The following is a 15,099-nucleotide window of genomic DNA, read 5'->3' as shown; positions in this document are numbered from 1 at the left end:
TCCCTTCATAAAACATATATTAAAGGCATACACTATTAGCTTAACATAAAATCTATCATAAACAAATATTTAAGCAGTGTGATCACGTGTTATATGTAGGGTGTTTGTCACTTGCTAAAGGAGGACCAGTAGTGAATGTAATCGCTGACCAGATCACACAAAGATTTGCTGCGTCTCAGGCACTAAACTGGTATATGCATACGTGGCCGGTTTATTCAAAATCAGAATACTTTCTCGTCCGAGTAGAAGGACGTTTGACAGTCGTACAGTGAGCAAGCACGTTAGCAATCCGAATCAGCGTGTTGCTAAGTTCTAACTAGGGTATTATCATACTATTGTCATGAATATGCGTGTCTTAATGTTTGCTTTTGGTATAGAGTCACCATTTATCATTCAATCATTCACGAACAATCATATAAGTATAATATAAAATATTCGTCTATTTAAATCCAAAATGGTTTATAAAATACCCCCTTCCAACTTCTGTAACAAATTGATTATAGGATTTATTTGGATTATTTCAGTCTTTTATATTTGCATATTCTTGGCTCATGTTTTGCCATTTTGCCATTTAATATTTCTTATTGGCGGCTTTCAGACTAGTGATTTTTTTATCCTATAGTACTCACACTGCCTGTTTGTTGACACTAAGTCAAGATTGTCTCAACAGGTTTCATTATCTCTTTGCACAGTGTTAATCATGTTAATGTATGAGGTAAATATATGGAGCTACATATATTTCTAACGTTGTCTCGATGTAGGCCCCCATTTTTCAAATCTTTGAATCCGCATTTGAAAATTGACAGTGAAATTTTCGTATAAAAACAAGAGGATGTGGCATGATTGCCAATGAGACATACATGTATATCTACCTGCGACCTAATGGCGTAGAATTAAGGTCCATCATATGGCCTTCAACAATGAGCAAAATCCATAACCCACATGAATCTTAATTTATTGTATTGATTTATGTACAAAACAATAAACGAAAAACAAATATGATATACAGCAACAAACTAAAACCGCTGATAAACCAGGTTCTGACTAAGTTTACTTTCGTAAAAACAAATTAATTTGAATGTTTTTTTTATAGGAATTCAAGAAAAAAATGATGTATAGATTACTGGCTGTAAAAACAAACTTTTTTTAACACTCACAAACGTGACGACATCTTTTTCGAGGATTTCAGCGACCATGTAAAAATACTATTCCAAATTCATTCCTGATCTCCATTATGGATCCACACTTGCATGCGTGACTCTTGCTGTCAGACATGTATATGGTTTTTTTTTTGTTAACTGTCAGGACGATTAGTTTTAACTAATAGGATTATCCTCTTGATATAAAATGTATTTATTTATTTATTTATTTATTTATTTATTTATTTATTTATTTATTTATTTATTTATTTATTTATTTATTTATTAAAAGACAATGGTTAAATAAATGATACCGTCATAGTTCATTATGAATCCTTTGGTGCGGTCAGAGTCTAAATAACAAGCAACGTCGACTTTTATGGCAAAGACAGCATATAATCACAGTTGATATTCGAACAAACCCGCTGCATTTGTATGCACCTGTCCTAAGTCAGGAGCCTGTTGTTTAGTGGTTGTCGTTTGTTGATGTGGTTCTTAAGTGTTACTTGTTTATTGTTTTTTTTATATAGATTAGACCGTTTCCTGTTTGAATTGCTTTACACGAGTCATTTGGGGGCCCTTTATAGCTTGCTGTTCGATGTGAGCCAAGGCTCCGTGTTGAAGATCGTACTTTGACTTACATTGTTTACTTTTTACGCATTGCGACTTGGATGGAGGGTTGTCTCATTGGCACTCATTCCACGTCTTCTTATTTCTATATGTGTATATATCTGATTTCCCATGAAATGACGTTGAAGTGAGCAACTATAGATCACCGCACGGACTTCAATAATGAACAAACCCCATACCGCATAGCAAACATAACACATGCACTATTTTGTTAATCGTCTCGAAAACATCAAACGCAGACCTTCACTATGCATCACTCACATTGCATATCGTGAATTTGTGGGAAAAAAATATACGAAAATGTGAATAATAATTGCATACTTTATAGATAAACCATGCACTGGAGGAAAACATTGAAACCTTTTTCAAAAGATATTCCGGAAGCCGCCTTTTAAATGGGTATGATCACAACTGGAGATATTTATATAATACTGTACGTATCTTTAAAAAGTTTATTAAATGCATGCAAGTTCACATGGAATAGAATGTAAATTACAAATTATTTTTTAAATAACAATATTAAACAGAACATTATTTACATTTTTTTTTTCTTTTCACGTAAATGCTGGACACAGAGGAAAATCCACACAAAGTTAATTTTATGGTTAATTTAAATGTGATTTGAAGCATCTAGTTATTCAGATTTTTCTGCACGCTAAATGGTGGCTATAAACTTAAAACATTAACGGTACATATTTTACTGCACCATGTTGACAGGCAATGTCTATTCAGTGATGCTCGAGACCAACAGTTTTGAAAATCCAAAACCTTGTGCAAACTTTGAAGAGCTTGAATTACCGTAAAGGTCCCAAAAGTTTAGCAAAAACTGGAAAAGGAATCAAAGCTTTGCATGAGGGAGATGCATTGAAAACGATTTTTTAAGATTAAAAACAGTAAATTCAAAAACAATACTATCACAGTGACGTTACAACCTTGACCATTCCTCAAGTACTATCATAGTGAATTAGAATAAATGTGTCTTTTATATACGGTCATATGGAACAGCATTATTTCAATCATCAACAAATAATAGAAATATGTTTTTAGGAGAAATCCTTTAAATTAATATCTAGTAGTGCTGTCCTTTCAATTAGATACCGAAGTTTGAACGGTATTTTCGTACCGCAATAGTTCATATATGTACATTCAATAGCGATGTTGCTTTTGTTTTGCATTTTAGTTGGAATGTTGTGGCACCAACGGAACTGGTAATACATGTAGCGGTGTTGATTCTAACCATGGTGTGAACTTTCCTGGATGTTTTGACCTCATTTCGGAGAAAATGAATTTATATATTCAGGTTTATCTTGGAATAATAATAGTATGCTTTCTTTGTCAGGTATGTTATAGTATAATCGATTTATCGGGTTGTATTTGCGTAGTTTACATGTTTTTTGTTTTGTTTCACCATTAAACCAGAAGATGACTTGACAAGTTCGGGTCAATCTTATCAACGTCGGTTCAGTCATTATGATGTCGGTGATATGTCCGGGTCAAAGTTATAAAGGATGTAATCTCCTGCTGTTTCAGTCTCGTTCGAAAATTTATTTCCCAAACATGTGATACAAGTGGAAAATATTAATGAATTTAAAAAATATTATAATCAAACTTAACTGTTTGAAATAAATTGTGTACTTACAATAAGTAGTTTTTGAGTAATAGAATTTTCAAATTCTATCACCAATCCGGTAAGGGTCATCAGCCAAAATGTTGAGAAAATGGGATACAAAGAAATGATTTTAACAAACTTTTACATCCCATATCAGTTTTTTTTTTTCTTTTCAAAATTCTATTGTGTATTTTTTCAATCATGTATAACAAAGAATTTCAAATAATATGCTTTTTGTTCTAAAAGTAAAGAGAATAAAATCCAAAAATTACAAAATTGACAGCCTGGTCAATTTGACAAGTAAAAGCAGCAAATTTTCATAAAAATGTCTAATACTAACACCAACCTATAGTTTTCTTTTAAGTTAAATTTATTCAGAACAACCAATAGAGCCTCATGTTGTTTTTTTGTAGATTGTAGGTATTGTTGCTGCAGATTATACAGTAATAAAACAACCAATAGAGCCTCGTGTTGCTTTTTTGTAGATTGTAGGTATTGTTGCTGCAGATTATACAGTAATAAAACAACCAATAGAGCCTCGTGTTGCTTTTTTGTAGATTGTAGGTATTGTTGCTGCAGATTATACTTTAATAAAACAACCAATAGAGCCTCGTGTTGCTTTTTTGTAGATTGTAGGTATTGTTGCTGCAGATTATACATTAATAAAACAACCAATAGAGCCTCGTGTTGCTTTTTTGTAGATTATAGGTATTGTTGCTGCAGATTATACAGTAATAAAACAACAAATGAAAAGCAAAGGTGTCAAAAAGCTGTCTTCAGAAAGGAGATATCTTCTTTGTATGAAGGAATATGGAGTTTTTCGTACGTTCTTAAAATTCCTGAAGGAAACTTGGAATAGGTAACTTCGTTATACAATGTTTGAATTATATAAAATAAGAGAACATATCTCCCTATGATTCCTGTCCAAATACTTTAGGTCTTTTTTGGTTGATTAGTTTTTCAACGTTTGTATACGTTTTTTCACATATGATGGCCTCGATCATTACCGAAGAAACATCTTTTTTACCGAAATGCGCATCTTGTTGAGTTAATTGGTACTGTTCAAGTCATTCGAAATTAATAAATAAAAATAGTTTTTATTTATTTATTTATAGGCACATTTGTTGTGTGTTAATTTGATTCTATAACTTCTTAAAAAGTAGATTATTTGTACATATCTTGAGCCTTCCGGAGGAATGTTAATGTAAATGCAGAAAAGTGCCTCGGACTCAGAACATTTATAACGTTTGTTTTATTTTTTTACAGCACTGGGTCGATACCTCTACTGGTGGACTGTCAGTCCCCAATGATATATTCAGCTCAATAGTGGGGGTCTCATTGGGGGTTTCTGATCCCGGATCCCGCTTACTGTTTTGTCAGATTCCTGTATCCCGCTTACACTATGTACGTAAGCAATTCTCATTTTTTTTTTGGAATTTCCGGTATCTCGCTACACTTCATTTCCCGTTTTCACGGCACAATAATTTGACTTTCACGTGTCACGCTTACAAAAAATCGGCAATCCCGCGTCACGCTTAGACCCCAATGAGACCCACAATAGTCAGTACCTAAATGTGATTTATAAGAATCCTTTCTAAAATTGTCCGTTGATAGATTTTGAAATTATAAAGAAACTAAGGTTTCAACTCCCTCAGGCAAAGTTGACATTAAATGGTTTAGGCATTTCTTTATGTCTTTTTTGGTTATATAGCTCTTCAACTATTTCGATTCTTATACAGTCTTGGCTATAAAATATTCGGCTCTGAACGTTCCTGATGAAGGTAAGTCCAGAAAAGCGCTTCGGACGCATGAAATCTATAACGTGCAGTTGTTTTCATTTTTTTTTTTTTTTTTGCTGTCAATTTTTTTGGCGTGAGTGTTCCCGATGAATATCAATCCAAAAACGCGCTAAGAATGCAACAATTAAAAAATTGTTATTTTAGTTGTCTATTTTCAGAACACCCATATGCATTGTGTCAGTTATTGTGAAATCGATAAACATGGTAGGTAGTCATTTTATAGGCAACTAAAACAAAACAGTTCTTTTCGATTATTTATGTTTTTATTAGATTTTCATTTTTTTTCTCAATCAATTTTAATTAGATATATTTCATCGACAAATCGATTGAACAAATGGGATAAACTGATAAAGAAACAGCTTTATTTTTCATAATGTGTTTTCCTTCAATTCTCCAAAGAGAATTTTACTTTGTGGTTAATAATAAATACTTTAAATCATTTTATTTATTACATGAAAAACAATAATGCACCCTTCACGTACGCGGATGTTTTCTTATGGCTACTTACGGATCGCACAAATTCACAGATTTTTACGATTTTGCAACTTTTACCGAATTTAATGTTGTTACAAGTTGGTACGAGTTATAACGAGCCATTTACGGTTTATTACGGATTATTACGAGTTTTTTTTCAATTTACGATTTGTCACGGATAACGACGAGCAATGTACGGGCATCATACGAGTTTTTTTACGGTTTATTGCAAGTATATCATGGACTATTACTATTCATCAAATATTTTGCTTGATAGCTATGACCTGTGTACGTGTTGTTACGAGTACGTTTCGAGTATTTACCATACCTTACGGTTGCCAAAAATATATTTACAAATCTCAATATATCACCATTTAACAACTTACATCCAGAGGGACACCATAGCATATAAAAGAAAAAGACTTCGAAGAGCAAGATACTATTGTTGACTGCCTTCTTCTTTGGAGTCATGCTTGTTGATATTATACAATAGATATGGAGAGATGTGACATTAAAATTGAAAATGAAGTGTTAGATTTTGCAGCTTATATACTTTTCCCCAAATCGTAAACAAGACGACAGCATACGTAAAGTATACGTATATGTTCGTATAGTACTCGAACCTACGCGTAAAGTGCTAATAATTATTTCAATACCTTCAATGTAACAATCCGTAAAGCCATCGTTAGACAACCGAATAAAACCGTAAACAACACATAAACACTTCGTAATTATAGGTAAACAATCCGTAAACAAATCGTACACTATAACTGTAACAAATCGTGTTTATTTTTGTGTGTGGATTCTTGCGAGCAGTTTATGGAAAGGTACGTATTGTGAAAGGTTATTTACGGAACAATCAATCCGTGGACAATCGTATGAGAAGAATTTTGACATTTCAAAACATTTGCTTCTCCTTTCATGAATCCTTAAGAATGTTAACAAGTTGTGACGGATACCAGCGAGTTATCTATGGATGCTTGCGATTGAATACGATTTGTGGATTCGTAAGGATTCGTAAGACAAATCTGTGTATGTGAAGGGGGCATAAAACATTAATGATTCAAAATATCATATCAAGTAACTTAGGGTTAACCTACTTAAGTAGTTGAGTACAATAAAGGTTGACGATCTAATGGTCTACTTTTAAGATATGCGTTGAAGTCTTATGTGTAACTCATAATGGTTGTCCTGTATTTAGCAGATATCAGCCCTACATGTAACTATAATTAACTACCGCGGTACTATCTTCATAGCCTGTTCTTTTGAGTGTGGTGGTTTCTGGATTTCAATTCCCACTTGAACCAACCACAGACGTAATAAATGGAATTTGCTCCCTCATTGATCTCGCGATTGTCACAAGATTAGATTAATTTTGTTTTATCAATTACACTTCATTTTTGCTAATATTATCTCACTTTTTTCTATAATTTACAGCTATCCAGTGTAGCACTCATAATAACTAGTCTATGGTTTATAAGAAGTGATCTAATAACCAATCAAGAGTTTTTATACTACTTCCGGCGAATGGATGTATACAGTTACAGTTATCACAACGTATTTACAGGTTTTGCCTGTTGCACACTTGCAATAGGAACGTTTGGTATCGTGATAAGTGTAATTGGCCTTGTTGGTTCAACAAAACAATCGACAGCACTACACACAGTTGTAAGTTTTACTTTATCATTTATTTTAGGCGTACATATCAGTCAAAGATAGGACACATTATAAGCATGCATGTTTACATCAGGTGGGGTTCATTAACAGAAAAGTGCGTCTGACTCAAAAACTTCATCTTAAAAGAGAGGCGAAAGATACATTCAAACTCATAAGTCGAAAATAAACTGACAACGCCATGGCAAAAAATGGCCAAAAAAGAAAAAAGACCAACAGACAAACAATAATACACAGAACACAACATAATAAACTAAAGACTGAGCAACACGAACCCCACCCAAAAATGGGGGTGATCTTAGGTGCTCCTGAAGGGTAAGAAGATCTTGCGCCGTATTAGAAGTTGTCTGCTCTGTATTTATCGATTGTGTCATATTCATAAAAGTGAGATTATTGACTGGGTCTGAATTTGCATGGAAAGTGTTGGATGCATAACAGGAGACACTTTGCCTGTCGTCTCTGTTGGCTCTTATGAACAATTATTCATCTTGAGTATGACAAAGAGGTCGAAGCATATGGACCAAATCTGTATAATATTAAGACATTTGGAGAAAACAAACACTTCACAACCTTGCACCAATTAGACAAATACAAAACTATTTTTGTCATTTGGATAATTCGAAGTTGATGCTCTCTAAAAATGCAAGTTTATTCGGAACTTGTTTAAGACTAAAGGTGATGTATACGATCACCATCACGAATTGAATGACCTATACCGATGTGTTGTTGTTTCAACTCACTGGCGATATTTTGTCATGGCCTTATATCCTTGGATTGCAAGTAAAGACGTCTGATCTGTAATTTTATCGATTGTTTCCTTTTCACGATTGAGATATTTTGACTGAGTGTGAATGTGCTTGACGGGTGATACATGCATAACATGAGATTGTACCCTGTTGACGCATCTGATCTCGCTCCTTTTAGGGTCCATGCGGTTCCATCATTTCTTTTTTTTTTAACTTGATTTGTCTCTTCTTAATCGATTTACGAGATTTGAACATCTTTAAACTACTGTCGCCTTAATTTATAGCTTAGCGTAAAAACTAAGACCAGAGAAGAGGTGAATGAAATAAATGAAACATGAAAATTTAATTTTAAATTAGGGATGTCAAAGAGTTATATAGTGCTCGAGTATCGCTCAGTAAGACCGACCGAGTCTCCAATACCAAAACGATACTCGACTAACCGGATTCATGTTATAATGTTGTTGCCTTCTTTAAAAAAAAAGATTTGTATTGAGAGCGACTCTCTGGAAATTAAATAGCAATCTTTGATTGATCGATATTGAAATACGTTTTGAATATATTCGATTAATTGTCATTTAAAATTCCTGTTTAAAGAGGTCGACTATATACGAAAGTAGCTTCTCTATGCTTATACGTTTTGCTAAACGAAACTTGTCTTAGCTATTACACCACATCTGTACCATCAGCACAAATATCTTCGTCTGCAGGACTATAAATTACGCAACAAAGTTGAGAAACCGACTTTGCCCAGATAATATCTATACTCGAGTATCGCCCGGTAAAGCCAACGAGTGCTCGATTAGTTTTTCTTCACCGAGTTGACATCCCTATTTTTAATTATTTTACTGAGTTAATTGGCAATTGCTTACATACTACTTGCATAGGTTAGACAAAGGGCTCTAAAAATGTTCTGCAGTTGTAGTAACCAATTTGCACGAGGAAGAACAAATTATAGCTCATCTAATAATTGTTTTCGTCACAAAGAACAAAGAAAAAATACACCAAAACAAACAACCGAAAATACCTATGGACTTTACCTCACCTCATTATAACCAAAGAGATGACGTTTATAACCTGTTATACAAAGATCAGATATGAGATATAGAGTGTCTATATGCCATTTTGTTTTTCAATTTTGAAATAGTTATTTGTTATTATAGTGATTAAGACTATATATCAATGTTGACTGCTGTACCCCAATTTGTGTCATTTTTACGTTGTTGTCTGTTTGTTTTGTTCACACATTGTTGTCAATAGAATGGAACTCTATGTGACTGTAATAAAAGTGAGAGGTTTTGCTAGATATAAAACAAGGTATAATTCATTTTCTACATTGGGAAATACCTGTACTATGTCAGGAATATGACAGTTGTTTTCCATTCGTTTGATGTGTTTGAGATTTTGATTTTGCAATATTATAAAGGATTTTCTGTTTTGGAATTCCCTTTGAGTTCGGTATTTTCGTTATTTTACTTTTTATGCAATAAAGAGATGTTGTATGATTTCCATTGAAAAAGCTATCAACCGGAGTCACAATGATTTAAACTACTACAGTCCACCTTACGACATTCAACAATAATCAAAACCCATACAATAAAGTAATATATTTTTATTTTAATCAGAACAAATTCTATTTTGTTCTTAAATATAACGTGTATCTATTTGAAGGTCGCAATACATAATTATCCCAGGTTGACTAATTTTACACCGAAGACAATTACAAATTTACCTTTCGGGATACTTATAAGCCTGCAATGTACAAGGAATTGAAAATAGTCAGACACGTCTGAGTGGGGACAAAGAGGTCATCAGGTTGATCATTCTTCAGTGTACACATCTACCGATGCAACTCCAAATTAAGCAATGTTATCACTATGCATATCCTAGTAAAAGAGAACGGCAATCGGTAAAAAATTTTCAATACGGTAATGAGAGAAATATATAAAACTATCAGTACTGAAATCCCAATGTGGAAAATAGTAAAATAACAAAAATACCGAACTCCGAGGAAAATTCTAAACGGAAAGTCCCTAAGCAAATGGCAAAATCAAAAGCTCAAACACATCAAACGAATGGATAACAACTGTCATATTCCTAACTTGGTACAGGCATTTTCTTATGTAGAAAAGATTCCTAAATGTGTAATTTCCGGGACTGAATTATTCTAATTTTCTTACTATTTAAACATGCTACTCGTCAAATTACGAATTACATACTTGCTTATTTAAAACACCCAATGGCACTTTTGTTATATTCCTTCGGTTTTGAAAGATACAGAAATTCAAGTTAGATTCCAAAAATAGTTTCAACATAGTAACACTCACTTTCATTCATTTTTTCAGGCATTTCTGTCTTCTATTGGACTTGGAGGATTGAAAATAATGGCATCGATATTTTGGGCTGTTATGCTGAAAGAGGTTTGTCAAATAAAGAGTTAAAATAACCGGAATTTAGGAGATTTTCATAATGTAATAATTATCTCTTTCAGAGGTCTGGCAAAACATGCAAATTCCACGATCTCAGATTAATGAAGAAATTTCACAATTTGTGATACTATTTTGAAATACATGTTCTAGTATGCACAACGTACGAAACATGTATAAAAGTAGAGGAGTATGTTGGGTTTAGGTCAATGAATCAGTCACAGATTAATAATAATAATAAAAAAAAACTGTAAAGGATTTGTAGAACCATCCGATCTCCGGCAATTGTTGAATGTAGAACAGACAATACCAATTTTAGAGGGCACGATATTTTATTGTCAGAAATAATAATTTCATAGTTGTATCTCTTCATAGTAAATTTAATATAATTTTAGTATTTTGCAACGAGTTATCGGGTTTTATTCATTTATATTACTTATCTACTTACAAGATAACAAACCATGTCGAAGATGAGCTGTCCGAGTTAAGTGGAACTCATATATTCTACACTACATTAATGTTGAAGGTTAGTAATTGTTAAATTCACAAAGGGAGAAGTATCGACTTGGGTTTCTTTAAGACAAAAAAAGTTTCCAACACCATGCCGGTGATATAACGTCATGCTACGTGATGTCAGATTGAAATAATGTCAAGTTAAAATAATTATATCACAATTCGTTCTTAAATCACATAAATCTACGTGTATATCGGTAAAGTGTTACTGTATCAGATGGTGAAAATTGGAAGATTATGGTTGAGGATTAGGGTAAGGGTTAGGGTGAAAAAGCAGGAGGTGGGTATTTGACAAAAAAAGGGGGGAGGGGAAGCACTCAGTATTATCAATTCGCCGAGAAACCGACAATACCGAGTCAAACTAAAAAGGATGAAAAGATAAACGACAGTCTACAGTACACTTCATAGAAAACGAATGACCAAGCAACACAAACCTCACAAAAAAAAAAAAAAAAAAAAAAATCGAAAGTGAAAACGGTAGACACATCCTTCTTATGCATGTGGCATACATCTGCGTGCTTATGCATATGCTAAAAATAATGTTGCATTGTAGCTGGTTGTAAAGCAAACAGACTCAATGTTTCGGTTAAAATGAAATACACATTAAAGTTCGAGACTTGGTCAAATAGCACATTCCTCAAATTGCATTTTTCTTGGTCTCCAAACGTACATGTACATATAGTAATCATTTTATTATATCTTAAACATACATCAACTCAATACTATTAATGAGTTCTTATTTAAAGCGGATTCACTCTTTCAGAAAAACAAAGAAAACTATTCTTTTTCCGGTTCCATAAATCAAAAACACTGAAAAGAATTTAAAAATATTTATTCTTATATTTCTATTAGTCAAAGAAAAAATCATATATTTTAATGTAATTAGATATGTAATCCAATTTTGATAGGATGACATCTGACATCAATTCCACAATGGACGATCGGAGTCATTGGCAACAACGTTGCGCAAACGTAGTCGACGTTTGAGTGATACTAAAAAAGTTTACCTTTGAATATTAAAAGAGTACTTTATTAGAATATTATAATAGAAATAATCATTCTGTAAGTGACGCGTTGTCAACGTCAATTTTTAAATTTGAGAGCGACAACTCTTCAAATACAGTACTGACGTTCTTTAAGTAACATACACAAAAAAGAGTAGAAAATTGTTCATGTACACAAAACACGATTTACAACGATTCTGCTTCCTTGATAGATACATGTGGAAGACTACGATACGCGAAGAAATGTATGTTGTACTTGGCATGATTCACCACGCTATATGTAAACTCTCATGTGTGTAGGTTTAAATGTTCATTTACCTTTTTTCTATAGAAATTTTATGTCAGGTTCATCCGGTGCTTTATTTTATTCTTTCAGCTGTCAGAGAGGGAACACTCTTGATCATAAGAAGGTGGTACCTCTTAACAGTGGTCTTATTTTTCTAATCACTGCCTTGTGATAACGGTTTTTTAGATTGATCAGTATTTTTTTCTAGCCTTTGGTCTCTTGGGGCAAGCTTGTAACTAAAAGTCGAATATTTGGAAACCAAGGATATATAAGAACCGAAACAGTTGAGGACCTATATGACCGAAAAGGATATACAGATTTTAACCTGATCCATCTAAGGTCAACTTTGCTTCACAGAGTTGAAACCTTTGTTTCTTATAATTGTATATATTTATAAACTAGTATATATCTAGTATAACATGATCAGGTTTACGAATAAATAAAACCTGGTAAAATGTAAGCCACAGTTGGTTCTAAATTCCTAAGCTCTTGCTTTTTAAGGGATATTAATTATACCCAGGGTACCCTGTCCTTTTCAGGTATTTAATTTGGCATAACCACTTTTTGTTATATTTGAAAGCCCTTGTCCTCCATGACACTTCCTACTACAGCAGCCCAATGCGCGGTATGCCTCCTGTTTCTGCGTAGTGACTTTCAATTATTTTGAGCTATTCAAGTTAATTTATTGTATTTCAAAAGTATTTACAATTCGAATATATTATGTCAGTGTAATTAAATCAACAATAAGCTGAAGGTAAATCCAGAAAAGCGCTAATGACAAATATAATTTGTAAAGTGTAATATTCATTTATGTATGCAAATCTTATTCCAACTATATTTATTGTGCAAGTTCGTTACTTATAAACAAAGCATATGCTATTGCAAAAAAAAAATATTTAAATTCAGAAAAACACCGTAGACTTGTAAAGACAACGTAAACTGTAAATGTGTTAATTATATAAACTTTGATTCACTAATTATTATCGCTTTAGTTTGAATGCTGTGTAATAAAAGGACACACTGAAGGGTATTTCTGTTATTCTAATATGCACGAAAGTATAGTTGATTACGGACATTCCTGGACTAATCATCGTTCATATGTAAACAATGGGCTCTATGGAAGCGATAAAGGTGTAAAGGTATGCAAATTACAGGAAGAATCACATACATCCTTCAAATTGTATTTTTCGTTTTTCCACTTCTATTTCATTTATCATGTCAGCCAAGTTAGTCAAGTATATGCGGTTAAGAAAATCCTTTAATTCTACAAATACTATTACTTATCTACCAATTAATCAATCACGTTTATACACATATTTGCATATGCATATATAAAAATTGCATATTTGCTACAATCAAGCTTTGAGATAAATCTATACATGTATGAAGGGGGAAATCAAAGCTTGTTATAACAGAAACAGTACATGAAAGCATTTGGAGTATCAACATTTTTCATATGAAATTAAAATAAAAGACATCAGGAGAATATAACTAAATTAGATATAAAGTCAACATCCCTTCTCTTTTAAGGTTGTAATTCTAATTAGATATATATCAAAGGACAAAATAAAAGCCACACATGGAATTGAAATAAGTTGGAATCTGATGCATTCTTAAGGTGGTACCCAACACCTTGACTAATATTAATTTGGCTCGTTTAATTTTCATAAAATTTTGACAAAATGTTTACTTTGACCCTTTGACAAAAATATAAAAATTTCAAAAAATTTGAACCAACCACTTTATTAGAAAAATTTCATTGGTTATATAGCAGTTTAACAAACACTAATTTGGATCATTGAGAAGCTTAATATTTTCTTAACAATACAACGTGATTAAAACGCTTAGCTGATTTTTACATAGTTATCTCCCTGTAGTGTTAGGTACCACCTTAAAAAGAAAAATAAGGAAATTAGTTACATTCGACGAAAAACGTCTCCTTCTATGCATGACCCGTTAGAACGGGACAAGTTTAATTTATAGTAAAGCATGCAGTCATGGTAACCGTATCATTTGAATATAATATTTTTATTTTGTTTGTTTTTTCAGTATTGTTCTCAAGCTATCAGAGAACGCTTATTCGTAATATCAGGATATTATTTCTCTTTTTTAATACTTGGACTAATTTGCGATGTAAGTATATTCAAAGTGCCCACAAAAGTACATTTACCGAATTCAGACACACGCATTATACAGAATGAGTATCACAGTATGCTAATACAACATGTATCTACCTGTAGCTACAATTTTATGGATATTCACATGGTCTAAAAAAATATTCGTGTTATATTTAGAATTAGCTAGTTTAATCCAAAGAGTTTCGTAGTTTTGTAAAGCTCTAAATTCTAATGGATCGGAAAAAGGTTGCAATCAATAATTTATGAACAATCTCAAAATTGAACTTTATACATGTGATCCGTATGTTTAATTGCCTGGTTAATGTGAATACTCGTCGTATGTTGTTTTATATATATCTAAGTCGTTTTTGTCGTGACGTTTGGACAACAGCTTTAGCCAAAAATATAATTTACGATCTTAGTGTTTCAGAGCAATGTATCATTTTTAGCTAACCTGACCTGAAAGGTCAAGTGAGCTTTTCTCATCACTTTGCGTCCGTCGTCCGTCGTCCTGCGTCCGTCGTCCGTCGTCCGTAAACTTTTACAAAAATCTTCTCCTCTGAAACTACTGGGTCAAATTTAACCAAACTTGGTCACAATCCTCATTGGGGTATCTAGTTTAAAAAATGTGTCCGGTGATCCGGTCAACCAACCAAGATGGCCGCCATGGCTAAAAATAGAACAT

General features: G+C 32.9%; 1 protein-coding gene across 2 annotated transcripts in view; it reads left to right on the top strand.

The window, feature by feature from the left end:
- LOC127706996 (uncharacterized) overlaps window positions 1–15,099 on the top strand; it is a 49,234-nt gene that overhangs the window by 3,577 nt on the left and 30,558 nt on the right. For both annotated transcript variants that reach the window (XM_052211757.1, XM_052211759.1), the window contains 9 exons: window positions 2,098–2,202; window positions 2,950–3,108; window positions 4,080–4,237; window positions 5,336–5,381; window positions 7,089–7,319; window positions 10,414–10,488; window positions 10,946–11,020; window positions 13,290–13,436; window positions 14,347–14,430. In XM_052211757.1, coding sequence (XP_052067717.1) covers window positions 2,098–2,202; window positions 2,950–3,108; window positions 4,080–4,237; window positions 5,336–5,381; window positions 7,089–7,319; window positions 10,414–10,488; window positions 10,946–11,020; window positions 13,290–13,436; window positions 14,347–14,430 — 1,080 coding nt within the window. The remainder of the gene's footprint in view (window positions 1–2,097; window positions 2,203–2,949; window positions 3,109–4,079; window positions 4,238–5,335; window positions 5,382–7,088; window positions 7,320–10,413; window positions 10,489–10,945; window positions 11,021–13,289; window positions 13,437–14,346; window positions 14,431–15,099) is intronic.

This window comes from Mytilus californianus, unplaced genomic scaffold (assembly GCF_021869535.1).
Source record: "Mytilus californianus isolate M0D057914Y unplaced genomic scaffold, xbMytCali1.0.p SCAF_6, whole genome shotgun sequence".
Taxonomy (NCBI): Eukaryota; Metazoa; Mollusca; class Bivalvia; order Mytilida; family Mytilidae; genus Mytilus; species Mytilus californianus.
Note: the sequence above shows the minus strand (reverse complement) of the source record. Positions and strands in the feature narration are given on the sequence as shown.